The sequence below is a fragment of the Sceloporus occidentalis genome, unplaced genomic scaffold (assembly GCF_023333645.1).
Source record: "Sceloporus occidentalis isolate IW3139 unplaced genomic scaffold, rSceOcc1.0.p SCAF_1, whole genome shotgun sequence".
Taxonomy (NCBI): Eukaryota; Metazoa; Chordata; class Lepidosauria; order Squamata; family Phrynosomatidae; genus Sceloporus; species Sceloporus occidentalis.
In genome coordinates this window covers 93,754,435-93,771,238 of record NW_028316981.1, presented here as the reverse complement: position 1 = coordinate 93,771,238, position 16,804 = coordinate 93,754,435, and the positions used below count along the sequence as shown (strand labels likewise).

Genomic DNA, 16,804 nt, shown 5'->3' with positions numbered 1-16,804 from the left:
ATTAAGTAAATGGACACCCTGTAGGCCTTGCCATTCAACAAGAGAACAATACAACAGTTAATATGGAAATTGCCTCCTCTCAGCCAACAGTGTGTGTTTGTGTGTGTGTGTGTATACTCCATTCCCTTCCATGCCAGCATTCTCTGAAGCCACCAGCCACAGATGCTGGCGAAACATCAGGAATAAACTCTTCTAGAACATGGTCCCATAGCCCAAAACACCCACAAAAAACTATGGATGCTGGCCATAAAAGCCTTTGATTTGACACTTTGAGACCGTTTTAACTGCCCCGGCTCAATCCTAAGAAATCTTGTGGACTGTAGTTTTGTGAAACATTTAGCCTTCTCTGAAGATTTTCACACAAGGGTTGTAAATGTTATTATAGCGTTAGCATATTGGAATTGGCAAGAACAATATAAAAGCAATTTCAGAAACTTACTTTACACACACACAGAACACAGTAACGCTTCATTACGATTCAAGAACAGAAAACATCTCATTTGCTTTCCACATGTTGACAACCTTTACTGTTTGCTAAACAAGAGGTTTGTCATAAATAATTACATAAATAAATAAATAAGAAATGGCCTCAATTCTGAAAAAAAAGTATGTTTACCTACTTTTATTTTTTTGCCGGAATTCATGACCTTCGAAAGACATTTTGTTTTAAGTGAGAAGGGGTTAAAAAGTGGTTAATCCCTGGCCGCTTCCTTAACCCTTCTGTGCGACACAAGAAGTGTTTCAACTGAACTGCACTCTGGGGGAATACCCAGATGGAGTGATGAAAAGTTTTTATATCATCATGGAACTGTATTTGCTTTTCAGATGTTCTGCAAATGCACAAACAAATCGTACTCACCAAGCTTTTAAAGCGCTGATGGCTTATTCCACTAGTACCATGATGGCGAACCTATGGCACGCATACCACAGCTGGCACATGACACCATTTCGCCAGGCACGGGCCAAGGGAGAAAGCAGAAGAGGCACGCGCGTGCCTGTTCCACCTCCTCCCTGCCATTTTCAGGCCTCCGCAGGAAGCCAGAAAACGGCACTCGGGAGAAGGAGCCAGAGGCACGCGCGTCTGGCTCCTCCTCCCAGCCCTCTTCCCTCCTGTCTTCCCTTTCCTCAGCGCGAACGGGCCCCTTGGAGCCCGTTCACAGGGAGGAAAGGACCGAGGAGAAGGGGACTGGGTGTCCGGGAAAGCAGCCAAAGGGCTGATAAGGCAGCTAGTTCTCAAACAAACAAACCCCCTCCCAGCACAGCAAAGTCAGTGTAAGCTACACAGTCCTGGAGATTCACAGTAGTTCTACCAAAGGGATTACCAAGAGAATTGTCAGACGGTCCGAGGTTCAGGGCAACAGATAGGCAGGTCGATAAAGCAGTCCAAGGTCAAGGTTTCCGGGTAGTCAAGACAAGAAGCCAAAAGAGCCAGAGACAGAGTCTTTCCTCTAAAAGAGTCAGATATCCACTGGCAAAGAACCACACATGCTCCAGGTGCTTAAGAAGGCAAGGAGCCGGCCTTCAGCTGTGTCTGATTACGAAGACGCTTCTGATAAAGCCTCAGAGATCTTCGAAGGCCCTCTCTTTCTGCTCGACGCTCATTGAAGGTAGGCACACTGCCCAGATCCTCCTCCATGTCCACAGCCTCGGCACCAGGCAAACTTGACTGCTGAATCTCTGGAGGGGCCATAGACTCTGCTCCAGCAGAACTAGGGCCAGCCTCTGGCTCCTCCATTACAGGTTCAAGCCCCAGGAGCTCTGGCTCCTCCATTACAGGTTCAGGTCCCAGGGGCTCTAGCTCATCCTCTGAGTCCTCCAAGCCATCCTCCAGGCTGGGCATGACACTGGGACGCGTACCCAGCCCTCTTCCCCTCAGCTTCCCTTTCCTCTGTCCAAACGGGCCAGTTCACGTGGAGGGAAAAGGACCAAGAGGGCGGGCGGAGGCCTCCTCCTCCTCCTCATGGGGCTTCACCAGACCTGAGGTATCCTTCAGAGGACACCTCACGTCTGGCAAAGCCCCGAGGAAAGGTGCAGGGGCTGTGGGTCTCCTCCTCCTCCTCCTCCCCGCGGGGCTTTGCCAGACCTGAGGTGTCCTTCAGAGGACACCTCACATCTAGTGAAGCCCCTCAGAGACAAGCAGGGGCCACGGGTCCATTGCTCCTCCCTCCCGTGGGCCGTTACTGGTCCCCAGCTGTCTCCAAGAGACAGCTGGAGGCCAAGGGAAGGGCAGGAGTAGCAGGAGGCACGTGCCTGTCGCCCCTCCCCCAATTTCCCCTGACTTCTGACTCTGACAGCTGGAGGCCGGGAAAGGAAGTGGGGAGAAAGCCCTGCCCCAGAGGCCCCACCCCCGGAGGGTGGAAGCCCTGCCTCTAGCATGTGGCCCCACCCCCCAAAGGGTGGAAGCTCCGCCCCCAGCATGGCAAATCAAAAAGGTTCACCATCACTGCACTAGCACAACACTTCAACATGTTTCAAGGAGGATAGGATGACAACATTGCGTGGAAATCTTTTCTCCAATCGTGCAAGAATGCCGGTATAAATACAGTTCCTTAACACTTTTTTCCCCTGTGAAAATGTCCTCTATCAGAGAGAGCTCTGCTGCCACAATAAACTATAGTTCCCAGACTTCCTTAGCACTGAGCCCTGAGGGCAGTTAAAGCGGTCTCAAACTGAATTATTTCTGCAGTACGTTTTGGACTTTTAACTACCACGGCTCAGTGCTGTGGAATCCTGGCAATGACATTCAAAACATCTAGAAGACTAAAGCTTGTGAAACACTTAGATTAGTCGTTCCCAAACTTTGATCATCCAGAGGTTTTGGACTTCAGCTCCCAGAATTCCTGACTGTTGGCCAAGCTGGCTAGGGCTTCTGGAAGCTGAAGTCCAAAACATCTGGAAGAACCAAGTTTGGGATCCACTTACACTAGTCAACTAACCTCTCACTCCACTGGATTTTGAGAAGATGATGGTTTTTATTTTGATAAAAGTTACAGTACAGGGTGTAGGGATGAGACTCAATGGTACCCAGAATTTAGAACTCCAGGTGTTTTTAGACTTCACCTCCCGGAATGCCTGACCTTTGGACAAGTTTTCTGGGGCTTGTGGGAGCTGAGGTTCAAAATAGCTGGAGGATCAATATTTGGGAACCACTGAGTCTTATTTCACCCATGGAAAAGTTGACATGAGCTTTGGGGGTCAATTTTTTGACTAAAATTTCTAGACTTATCCATGAGTGTATACAACACCATCTGTACACCCTGTAATGTAACTTTTATCAAAATATGAACCATCCTCTTCTCTGAATCCAGCAGAAACAGGTGAGAGGTTATCTGACCTTAGTCTAACTGGTCCCCAAAATTTGGTCCTCCAGATGTGTTGCACATCAACTCTCAGAAGCCAGCTTGGCCCACTGTCAGGAAGTCTGGGAGCTGAAGTCCCAAACATCTGGAGGACCAAAGTGTGGGAAACAAAAGCACCAACCACCTCTACAATCTCTGCCACAGGGCTGTTTCTGGCCTTTTTGAATGCCTGGGTGGGAAAATGACAGCATCATTTTCCTTTCCTTCGTCCTTTAGCATCATTTTCCTTACTTAAGTATCATTTTCATTTCCTTCATCCTTTACATCCTTTGTTACATGCCCCTAAGTTTACCTTCAGCTTACACATGGGTTATATCAAAATCCATAATTTTGGCCCCCAAACCTGCCCTTGACTAATACATGAGATTGACCTGTAGTCCAGTATAGTTTTGTTTAGCCATCTTTGACAGAGAGGTCTGGTGCTGCAGCAAACTACAATGCCCAGAATCCCATAGCATTGGGGCATCACAGCTGAAGTGGTATTAAACTGGATTGTTTTTGCAGTGTGGGTGAAGCATCTGCTCTGGAGTAGATTTGGACTCATGACATCCCTGTGGATAGGACATCTCCTGAGGCTGAGAGAGAGTGATTTGCCCAAGGTCACCCCGTAGGCTTCACAGCCATATAGGAAATCAAAACCTGGTCTCCAAAGTTATAGTCCAACATTCAAACCACTAGGCCATGCTGGCTCTCACTGCTCTGCTTAGAGGGAAGTAGAGGGGAAGACCGCAAGCTAGATGGATGGACTCAAGAATGTCACAAGTATGAATGTCCAAGAGTGGTCTGCTTAGGTTCTGTAAATTCATACTTGTGATCTTTCTAATTAAGTCTATCCATCTAGCTTGTGGTCTTGTCTTTCTACTTCCCTCCACTTTTCCTAGCAATATTGTCTTTTCCTATGAGTCATGCCTTTTCATGAAGTGGCCAAAGTACAACAGCCTCAATTTAATCATTCTGGCTCCCAGGGAGAGTTCAAGCTTGATCTGAACAATAAAACACCAAAAGAGATTTAGCAGATTCAGCAAAGCCGAGTTGTTGCCTGCGCCCAGTTCTCCCCCACATCTTCATCCCATGGGGGTCGAGGGATCAGTAGTAGTTATTCCTTTGCTCCCAGAATTTCCACAAGAGTTATGTGCACTGCATCACTTATTTTGGATTTCCACCCCACCCACCCTTTTCCAAAAGCCTCAGGCAAGTAACGTTTTAAAACATATTACAAAGTCAGTGAAAGTGGTGCATGTAACTATTATTATTCTCCTCAACATTTCTATTTTAGTGTTCAAGTGACTAAAGGGTTGTGAAGGTAAGATTAAAAGCAAATTAAGAACAGCAATACTGTCCTCAAGATGGCCTCTCTTTTAAATATCTGTATCCAGCGAGGTTTATGCTGAGACAGGGAGGTCCCTTACATAGGTGGCTCCATGCCATTTAAGGCGTTAAAAGTTTAAGTCAATGCCTTGAATTGCGCCCAAAATGCAACAAACAACCAGCACAAGTCTTTCAGTAGCAGGGAAGCATGAGCTGAATACCTGTCAAGTCCAGCAGGAACCAGTTTCTGCAATTCAGGCTTCAGTAAGTAAAACTCAGTGAACCTTTGTTCAATAATTATACAGTCCAGAGATGCCCACTGCCAGAACTTAACAGCAAGCATTGTTGTATGTCGTCAAGTCATTTCCGGTTTATAGCAATCCTAAGGCAAATTTATCATGGGGTTTTCTTGGCAAGTTTCTTCAGAGGGGTTTCGTCATTGCCATCCTCTGAGGGAGAGTGTGACATACCCAAAATCACCCAGTGGAGTTTTATGGCTGAGCCAGGATTCAACCCGTGGTCTCCAGAGTCGTAGTCTAATGCTCAAACCACACTGGATCTTATATATTGTACATATATACATATACATACGCACACGCATATATATAATAAATTAGTGTGGCATAGTGGTTGGAGTTTCAGACTACAACTCTATAGCCCAGGATTCGATTCCCAGCCAGGGGAAATTCACTGGGCGGCCTTGGACAAGTCACATAATGCTCAGACCACTATGCCACACTGTCTCCAAACAGCAAGCATTAACATTTCCTAATTAAAGTTTGTACAATTTCAAACCCATGATGGACTCAGTTCGCATCCATTACCTTTTATAAACACATTTGCCTCTCCGATTCCCACATTGTCCCTTTTTTGTTCTTGGAGCCAGACCCTTCTTACAGAAGCAACCTTGAACAGGTCTGAATCACACCTGCCTCCATTCCAGTAATCTCTTGGCCTGTGGCTAAAATCGCCATGTCTTTCCAAAAACTGTTCCACTATTGTATAAGCCATCACATAACCTTCCCAATATTTTATGGCAGGAAAGATGCATTTGCAATTCCTGACAATATCATGCACCAATCAGTTACTCTTATTTAGAACCAGTAATAAATATTAACTGGGAAATATCAAACTGGTAATAGTATAACATATCTAAATTATTAGAAAGTTTACAAGAGAGGAGTCAAGTTATGCAACTATTAGGAAAATTGTGCCCTGGAATGCAAGGCCAAAATCGGATGTCAGGGTTACATACCTTTGCTTTTCTGAAACATGCACAAGGCATAGTTTTTTGTGGGGTTTTCAGGCTATGTGACCATGTTCTGGAAGAGTTTATTTCTGACGTTTTGCCAGCATCTGTGGCTGGCATCTTCAGAGAATGAACAAGGCACATTATCAACTAAACTGAAACCACCAGAAGAATCACTGAAATAAAGATACCTCTTACATAGTGTCCATTTAACTTGGTGAGCCTTACCTAGAAACATACAAGTCTTAATTTTTCAATAACATATGGCTTGCCCCAAAGTCTATTGTCAATACACCTCAAAACAGCTTACAATCAACTCAAGCCCAAGAAAATTGTTCATTGGTGAGGACCTAAAATTAAACACAGGAAGGCATTTGCAAATGTGTTGCATCCAGTTTGGGGACTTTGATTTTGGGTTGTTTTTATGTTTACTAATTTTGTAAGTGTATTAATTGTATTTCATGGAATATTTAGTTTTGTCAATATTGTTCCTACATGGTATTTATGCTACCCTGTAATCTTCTTTGGGGAGGCTTGTGCATTGAAATGGGCAAGTTGAATAAATAAATGACATCTGATGATTTTTTAAAATGTTGTTTTCCATCTTACCTCTTGGCTTCTGCAAGGAGATAGCACAATATGCAGAGAAATACACTATGTGCTGGCAGGTCAAGAACTGGTGTGTGATACTGTGACCTGAAGACTCTCTGACTCAAACCTTATGAACAAAACATCCTAGGCATAGTACATCCTCATAGCTTCACATCCTCAGCACAGATGTATTTGTGAAGAAATGTTGCCTTTTCAGTGTTTTTCTCATTATCTGTCAACTTTTCTGTACTTAAACCATTGGCAATGTTTTCGGCCAAACCCCATTCCACTTACCATGTGCTACAATATCTAGTGGAAATACTGCTATCGTGTTTTAGCTTCTCCCAGTCTAGCTGGTGGTGCCTTGTTAAGAAACCCTAGGCAAACGTAACCATTCCCTATTGAAGCTGCACATCAGGAAACACATTGTGTGGGCTTTGAGCCAAAGCAACTCAGCATGAAAGCACCCTTTGTATATCCCCAGACCTCCCTGAACTAACGAAAATTATTTTGCTAAAATGCTCCACTCTAACTTATTAGCAATGTAGAATTTGTTATAATCGTAAACTGACTTATTTGATGTTCCATTGAGATCAAATGGACTTTAGCTCCTAGTAAATATTTTTAGGAATGCTTTAAGTTGGTAGATAACTGGCTAAACATTTTGACAGGGCCAGTGGATGTATTTATCACCACTCTTAAGTCAATCTGACATTCTCAAAATTCTCCTATGAAGGGCCTCCTTTCATGGCTGGGTTCCTGTACCTTTAGCACAGGACTGAAATTTAACATTCAAAACATTTCCTGGCACACAAATTGTAATAGCACAAACTGTATCTTAAAACTGTGCCTCTTAATACACTGCAGCTTTCGAGGGGTGGGGGAGAGGGCAAGACAGCAGTTTTGCCATTTAGAACCATAAACCTTCTTATCAAATTCCTAGGCCCTATAAATTCTTCTTGTCCCTAAGAATAGCAGCTCATTAATACCATTGTTTAAATTACTGCAGCCACATGGATTTGTTGCCATATTCTTGCTGGATCAAGCACGGGCAGAATAGTTGATGGCTGAAAGAAATTAGAATGGCTGCTGAGTTACAAAATGAGTATTAACAGTGTTATTATTTATCACTACTTTCTGTCCTATATATGTAATGGCAAAGAAAAAGCTACAAATAGGCAAGGCCTCTTCTGTTACTGAAGCAAGCCCCATCCCTCCTCTCCAAGTGTGTGTGTTTGTGTACATGCATGTGCATGCGTGGATTTATGCAAGCACAAATACAGTATATGAATGAATTTGTGCAAGCACAATCTCCAATAGTTTGTTGTTGATATGATAGTCCTCCTTAAGCATCTTCAACTCAAAAAGTCCAAACTCCTCTCCAAATTATATCCTCAGCAACTGTTGTTGTGTACCTTGAAGTCATTTCTGACTTATTCTCACCTTAAGGTGAACCTGTTATGGTGTTTTCCTGGCATAATTTGTTCAGAAGTTTGCCATTACCAGCCACTCTGCTCTGCTTAAGACAGTGCACACGTTTTCTTAGCCTTCATGAATTCACATGTAACCAGTCCTTTTCCTGGAACTTTCATCATCCCAGCTCTGACAAATGAACTGAAATCACCAGCAGCCCAAATCTTCAGAGCTGCTGTGCCAGCAAATAAAACAGCATAATTGATGCAGCGCCTTATCGCAGCAGCTCAAATAGGGAGATTTGGGGAGAGTAAGCTGCTACATTACTCTTGTACAGTAAAGAATGTCATTTCTTGATTACAATTCTCTGCCACTTTTGAGCTCTCTTTTGAATTTGTTTAGAGTCAGCACTTTATGGGCAAGAACCATTTATAACTGATAACCAGCTTATTTTTCAAAAGATACTTTTTAAAGAAAATTAAAACGTAAGTTGTTAATTGTAACTAGAGACACTACTTGTACCTTTACATATTCTTTTATCAAACAAAAAAAGAACTGGCATGTTCTCTGCAGAAGCAGATTACTTCAGGTTGGGATCCAATTCAGCATCATCAAATTTTAGATCTCTCCTTTATTAGTGAAATAACTATGCTGAGGTTCTTAGGGTTTGTATACACAATCATTTGATACAATATGTAAAGACACCAGATTTAGAATATATTTTACAGTTCAAACTGATATGATAAAATTTGGGGGGGTACTGTGATCATTTTGATGGATTACCACTCCCTAATGGACAATTATCCTGCAACCCCAAGTAATTAACATCTGAACAGAATGTTATAGTATGTAAGAACATGTTGAACTAGTTATAATACCCTTATTACGGAGAACCAATGTGATATAGTGGTTTGATGTAGTGTCTATGATTCTGGAGACCAGGATTTGATTCCCTGTTTAGCCATGGAAACCCACTAAGTGACCATGGGCAAGTTACATGCTCTCAGCTTCAGGGGAAGGCAATGGCAAAGCTCCTCTGAACAAATCTTGCCAAGAAAGCCCCATGATAGAGTTGCCTTAGGTCACCAAAAATCAGAAAGAACTTAAAAGCACACATTACCAGTTATTAAAGATTTCAAGCACTGCAATCTAGCTAAGCTAAAGAAAAGTTCAGAAGACAAAAGAATAAGAACTCCAGAATATTCAAGGCATTACATAGCATGTGCAGTGCCCACATCAGAAAAGCATCTGTCTGGTTGTGTCTTAGAGGAGTTTAAAAGACAGTTTCTATACTGCATGATGAAGCTTGTTTTATATACATTAACATTTTGTGTAAAATAAACTATACAAAGTGTACTCCTGTAAACCTCTTGGGTCAATATTACTTGCCTCTTTCTTTAAAGAAATCCAGTAAGGGCCTATTTAGTATAGCTCAGCTTAGCTGATATTTGATCTGATCACTCGCTCACAAATCCATTGCATTAAGTGATGAATTAGGTTGTCTGTAAATGAACCTTGGGTTTAAGTAAAAATTACATTCAGTGTTGATGTTGCAATATCTACTGAGCAAATATTGGGAGCAAAGTTAGTTACAATGTATTTGTCTAAGTATGTGCTGAAAGGATGCCAAGAAGGCAGATATAACGTGATTGCTCAAAAAACTTTGGTGAACATGAACTCTAGGATTCCATCTCATAACACACTTAAGTATATGGGTGAGTTCTGTCTGCTTACTCTAGGATATCTAGTTATGGACTAAAATCATGCATTTCAAGACAGCACACCATACAGGGATGCATAATCTTATTTTTAAAATTGTCACAATAAGGATTGTTGCCAATTACTTTTCCAAGATATCCATCCCTTGGTTAAAAAGCTCAAGGCCCCTCTAACATTCCTGCAAACATACATAATACAAAAATGAGATTTTCAGAGAAACATATAAATCACACAGAACACAAATGGCATTTGTGAAGAACTAGTCAGTCAATAAGTAAAAATGTCAAAAGTTACTGAGACAGGTTAAGTACCCAGAAGAGTAAGTACTACAGAACAGCACTGGTAGATCTGTATGTGGTTTGCAGTAAAGTAACAATTTGTATTTTTTCATTCTTTAAGAGCACCAACAAACAACGTGAATTATGCTACTAAACTAGACAGCTTGGGATAACAAGAGGTGGCATGGAAGAGCAGTGAGCTTCATTCCATTTTTAACCACAGTTGGTGGAGGCATCTAAGCAATTACTAGGCTTTGGTTGTTAGAGAATCAGGCAGAAATACAAACCAGATTCTGCAAACCAGAGGGCCTATACACCTTTGCTACAAAACATTTACAGAAGTACTGATACACAAGATCTTTCAATCTGACATCTCCATACTTAGCGTCCTGTAATGCTTAGATTTTTTCATATACAGTACTGTATATGACCAAAAAAGGGGAGGAGTGGGAAAATGTCCAGTACATTAATGCTTCTCCAACCATCTCAAGTGGCAGATGTCCATTTGTCCCCACTGCGCCAGAGACCAGTACCATACCTGTGCCATTGGCTACAACGGGTTTTTTTTCTTTCCCGGAAATTCAACATGGATGAGCAGCTGATGGTTCAGACTACCACTCTGAGTAGCACTGTACTAGACAAAGCTAAGGTGTGCTAACCACATAGCAAGCAGTCCATCGAGCTATAAAGAAAAAATGTTGGGATTAAAGCAGGCAGAACATATTTCCACTTCACTCAATTAATCTCCAACAGGAACTTAATTTCAAATGCAAGTGACTAAGCTTTCCACGAGTGTAAGTGTCCAAACATCTAAGCTTTTTCTTAAATATGGCACAATGTTTCCACTATGTTCAAAGAACATTTAACAAGCTGCTTCTGCACTTTATTCTCCCATACACTCACAAATGAAAGATGGTTTAGATGAGCTACTAGTTTTGTCAGAATCCATGCTAGAACTTTCGGCTGCAATCCAGGTGTCCAGTATCTTTGACAGTATAGGTGTTAGTGGAGTAGCACAGTGGCAGATATAAAACAGCCACAGATGCCACAGCGAAGGGAATAAAACAATACACGTCAAAACAAAGTTGCCCTGCCAGCTCAGGAACAAAGTTGGCTTTCTCTCTTCTGTACCTTGCTACCAAAAGTGCTTTATGCAGGTATAGTGCAACATTATGACTGCATAAATCACCAAGAGGATTCCAGTCTTGGTCTTGAATGTTCCCTACATGTTATACTGCTAGAATTAAATATGGAATAAAAGTCAGTATCTGTAGGATTCATGTAACAGCTTGAATTTGGATTAGATTTCTGTTAAGATACTGCACTTTCTTCTGTTGAATTGTGCAAAACGAGCTAGATAAGTAAAGGTAAGTGTACAGCTTTAGTTTTGTAACTGTCACAAGAACTGCCTTTGGCTAAAAGAAAGTAAGTTGGACAACAGCTGGTGCACTGGTTTAAGAAGATAGAGGTGAACTGTACAGTTGGATCAGTTCTTATATCCCCATATACAGATGGACTTCACAGTATTGGGATCCAGAAATATTACCATCAAACCTTAAACAAGTCCCTTTGTGATCAATTTTTCCAGTTCATTACACATGGCACAACCTTACAACAGATCATCTGAAAAACCACAATGACCTCCCAAAAGTACTGGCAAGTACCAGACCCTAGATTTCAGAAGCTAAGCAGAGTGAGGCCTACCTAGTATTTGGAAGGGAGACCATGAAGATTATGGGCCCAAATAGACAGGGCAAAATAAAATTGCTTTGGTTCACTTTGGAGGTATGCTGTTTAAATGACACACACATCTTAAGAGGCCAGAAGCTGTGCCAAAGCTAAGCTGCAGTTCTTAGGACTGGAGCGTGGGTTTGGCATTGCTTCTGACCACCTAAGACACATACGTCATTTAAACAACGTATTTCCAAAGTGACCCAAAGCAGCTTTATTTGGCCTGTCTGTTTGGGCCCTATATCTAGAAAAAGGAAATAACCAACCTCCTCTGCATAAATCTTGTCAAAACACAATGACAGCGTCACCATAAGGTGGAGTCAACTATAAGGCACTTAACATCCAAAAGTAGTATACAATGATGAAGCTCTTGTTTAGAGAATTTACACAGAACACCATTACAAGCAAAAGCTAAAATTCAAGCCCAAGAAGATACAGTTGGCCCTCCTTATCCACGGATTTTTTATACATGGATTCAAGCATCCACTGCTTGAAAATATTTTTTTAAAGTATAAATTCCAAATAGCAAACCTTGATTTTGCCTTTTTATAGAGGGGACATCATTTTACTATGCCATTATATTTAATGGGACTTGAACAGCCATGGATTATGTTATCTACAAGGGACCCTGGAACCAAACCCCAGCAGATAACAAGGATCCACTGTACTCTATAATGCCTGAACCTATCAGCATATATAGGAACAACACAATAATATCTCATTACTAGAGATGGCAACATCACCAGCTTTGTATTTGGTACTCTGAGGCATATCTTCATAGCTAATACTTATTATCAAAAACTCTTATCAGTGGATCAGAGAAAGCTCTACTTTATCTAGGCATGCATACTCAAATATAAAATCAAATGCAATTACCAGTACCTTACTGCTAAAGATAAAAATGAGAATGAGAACCTAGAAAGACTCTGTTTTGCTAGAAATGCCAGGTATTTGTAATGCAATTTATTCTCTCACATACCATTTTTAGCATCCCTGGCATTCACCTTCTATTAGGCCTATGCCATATATCATTTTTGTCTAAAAAATCTAAAGTCTAAAGGCACAGAAATTGCACTACTATACCACAACACAGTTATAACCGCCAAACAGAATCTGTGCATAAACTGTTCTAGACACTGAGTCTGGAAACTTCAAGGTCCAACCTATGAGCAAGAGGTTTCTTATCTTCCTTCTAAGGGACAAGGACACCAGCAAAATGGGATTAGCTAATATTTAAAGAAGTAGGGCTTATTTTTCTAAACATGATTAAACATACCCTGAGCTCCAATGTTTTTGAAGTACTGTTTGTTTTAAGTTTTGTCAGGCACAACTGTGTCTAAATACCCTTGAAAACTGCTTCCCACTGTGGCCACATCTTCATTAAAAAGCTCTGTAAACCTACATACAATCCACATGCAAAACTTATATGAACTAGTATTGTGCTAGATGTGAATGTGCTGAAAATGCATAGCCAACTCAGTATTAGTTTCATGCTTTGCCCTATATATACTAAATGATGTACCAGGGAAGCAGAAAAAGTGAGCAGTGAATACATTTCTTCTTTTAAAGCTAGTAACTTTAACACACTGGTTGATGAGCAATCTAGATATGTTTCCACAAACAAACCAGACTGAAAGTCATAACAAGCTATGAATTTGCATTCACTTAAATATAGCTGTTTGTACTTAGAGCAAACCTCATTAGCTGAAGGAACTTGATATTTCAGATGCAATGAACCGTGTAACTTGTCAGGAACTTAGTTCAGTGCAGAAGGAAATGTGGATCTGCTACAGTCAGCACTAACCCAATTCTACCTTGCACTAACTTATTGAAAACTTTATTAGTCAGATAAGCTCTAAGAGATCACCTAGTTTTAGTACCTAAATCCTTTCTGAAGTTTGAGGTAGCAAACCTCCTGAAACAAAAAGTAGCTCATTAGAGGCCATCATAGTTTTGTTCAATAATGATTAAAAAACAAAACAAAAACATTTTTATATATATACTCACTGAAGCATGTGAAGAATTCAATTCTTTATTTGCAATATCCATAACTATTCTATATTTCTATTCAGGAAGGCAATTTCTCTCTAGAACATTGTTAATAGAACAACAAACTTTAATTCTATGGTGTGAAAGGGCTATAAATACATCAAACGGACTACAGAGATTCTGATTTACAGCTGGCCTCTGGGTTCCTGGTTCTTTTACTTATAACTTACCACAAAATTTACGAAATTAGGCAACTGAAGTTTTTAATCAAGGAATCTACTTGAGTCTCAGATTTATCATTTCAGCCAACATCCAGGAATGTCGACAAGATGTGACCTCTACCATCTAAAGGCCTAAAATAGTGATTCCCAAATTTTGGTCCTCCAGATATTTTGTATTTCAGCTCGCAGAATTCCTGAATTTTGGTCAAGCTGCTGGAGCTTCTGGGAACTGAAGTCTGGAAGACTAATGTTTAGGAATCACTGGCCTAAAAGAACCAATTCAGGCTCTTGGAATAAAGCTTGTTAAGAACAGTCAACTATTCTGCCAGCAGATGGCACTCCAAAGGATGTCTGGCTTCTTTCATATGAACAGTCAAGACAAGTATCAAACTTGTAATGATTCCACTATGCAAAGTCTTTAATAGCGAATACACCCTTCCCCTAAAACGGATCATTTACAGGCAAGGCAATAAATAACAGAACGTGGAACTCAGCAATCTGAAAGTATGAACACTCAAAACATATTCAAGAGCACATGTTTTAAACGTGTAAGAATAAACCGATGGACAAACTCCCTGTACAAAAACAGAGCAACTGTTTCAGCAAGTTAACTGCCCAATTACAAAAACAGTGGATGTACAATAGTTTCAACTTCACCCACCGAGGACATTTCAAAAGTCTGACTGTCACAGTTAAGTACTAAGAAACCCAGTGGGGCGGCAGCAAAAAAAGGTTGCCTTTCTCCCCCTGGGATGACAGTATTTTGCTCTCAACCGAAGCTGAACGCTGAGCCTAAAACCTATTTTAAGACTGGGAAGCCTTTGTCTGAACTGTAACCGAATGCAGTCTAGGAAAAAAAGACGTGTGAAGGTCAATGAACACAATGATTTATTTAAAAAATAAAAATGTAAAAACAACCCCCCCTCGGCCCCCACCCCTTGTACAGTCATGGAATCAAAGAGTAATTCTGTAGAAAACAAACAAACCCCGTGTGTATGTCTCCAAGTCCTTACAAAGAGAGCCCCCCGCCTCCCCCCTCCCAAATTTATTTACTCTTTTTGTGTCAAATTCCGGAAACCCCAGAAGGACGAACTCTCCCTCCCAGCCCCCTCCCCACAAAAAAGGAAGCAAAACAAGCAAACGAAAACAAAAATTAAAAAACAAACCAGTATCTCCTTCCTAGTATAAAAAACTACTAATGTCCAAGCAATAAAAAAATAGAGAGTCCATCAAATGACTTAAAAACAAAACCGTTGGGCTGTGAGAGAGAGAGAGAGAGAGAGAGAGAGAGAGAGATTGAGAAAAGAAGGAGAGGAGGCCCAGTCCATCTTCAGGATGCAGAGCAGCGGAGGCTGGATCCCAGCGAAGGAGGGCTGCTGCTGCTGCTTCTTCTTCTCGGGGCTAAGAGGAGCCTTTGGAGAGGCCCAGAGGCCAAGGAGGAGGAGGAGGAGAGGGGTCCGAGGGAGGGAGGGAGGGAGTGACCGGAGACCCCGGTACAAACGGAGGAGGGCAGGCTCCATGCAGACACCACCTCGACGCCGCTTAGAAGGAGCCTCCTCCCCCGTAGCCTCCCCCTCCTCCGTAGCCGCCTCTGTAGGGTCCACTGTTACTGCGAGGGCCCCAGCCTCCTCCTCCTCCTCCTCCTGCCGCCCCTCCTCCGCTCTTCATGGGCCCATAGGAGGACTGGTGCTGGCTGTAGCTGCCGAAGCCGCCGTACCCGTTCCCATAATCGCCGCCGGCCCCATAGGACGAGCCGTACGAGCCGTAGCCGCCGCCGCCGCCTCCTCCTCCTCCTCCGTAGCCTCCATAGCTGTTATAACCTCCGCCGCCTTTGGCGAGGCCGTTGTGGTCCCGGTTGCCTCCTCCTCCGCCGCCGCCGCCGCGTCCTCTTCCCCGTCCGCCCCATCCCGGCCTGGCCGAGCCCCCTCCTCCGCCGCCGCCTGCTCCCGGCCCTCCGCCCTGGATGTCCTCCTTGGGCACGGCCTTCTTGACCTCGACGCGGTGGCCCTGGATGGGGTGGAACTTGACCACGGCGGCCTTGTCGGCGGCGTCGTGGCTCTGGAAGTAGACGAAGCCGAAGCCCCTCTTCTTTCCGCTCTGCTTGTTGGCGATGATCTCGGCCTTCTCGACGGCGCCGAACTGGCTGAAGTGCTCCACCAGGTCGTTCTCCTGCAGGTCCCCCTTCAGCCCGCCCACGAACAGCTTCTTGACTTTGGCGTGGGCCCCGGGGCGCGCAGAGTCCTCGCGGGAGACGGCGCGCTTCAGCTCCACGGCGTTACCGTCCACCGCGTGCGGAGAGGCGGCCATGGCGGCGTCGGCCTCCTCCACCGCCGAGTACGTCACGAAGCCGAAGCAGCGCGAGCGCTTGGTCTGCGGGTTGAGCACCACCACGCAGTCCGTCAGCGTCCCGTAGGCCTCGAAGTACTCGCGCAGGCCCGCCTCCGTCGTCTGCACGTTCAGGCCGCCGATGAACAGCTTGCACAGCTGGGAGCTCTCCATCGCGGAGACCCAGGGGCCTCGCCTCGCTCGCCTCGCCTCGCCGCCGCGGCCGGCTAAGGCCCGGCCACAACCACCGCCGAGCGGGAAAAGGGGGTGGGAGGAGGAGGAGGAGAAGAAGCACGCAAAATGGCCGCCCTCGCCGCCTCCGCCTCCTTCCCTCGCGCCCGGCGAATGCTGCACCCTCCGCACACAAAGGAAACGCCGCAAGGCCCGCCCACTTTTCCCCTCAGTGCCACAGGCGCCGACGGAGACTGGCAGCCCTCAGAACCAAACAGCGAAAGCAACCGCCGCACGCCCCGCCCACCGCGCAACGTACCCTCCCGCTTTCCCCCTCAGTGCCACAGGCGCCAACGGGGAATGGCGGCCCTTGGAACCAATCAGCGAAAGGAAACGCCGCACGGCCCGCCCACTTTTCCCCTCAGTGGCCACAGACGCCACAACGGGTGA

At 43.8% G+C, this 16,804-nt stretch overlaps 1 protein-coding gene across 1 annotated transcript; it reads right to left on the bottom strand.

Annotated features, from left to right (window-relative positions):
- Positions 1-13,664: 13,664 nt before the first annotated feature.
- Positions 13,665-16,598, bottom strand: HNRNPA0 (heterogeneous nuclear ribonucleoprotein A0). The gene has a single exon (XM_089529544.1). The coding sequence runs from the start codon at positions 16,355-16,357 to the stop codon at positions 15,401-15,403; it is 957 nt and encodes a 318-aa protein (XP_089385670.1). The 5' UTR covers positions 16,358-16,598; the 3' UTR covers positions 13,665-15,400.
- Between the last annotated feature and the right edge of the window lie 206 nt (positions 16,599-16,804).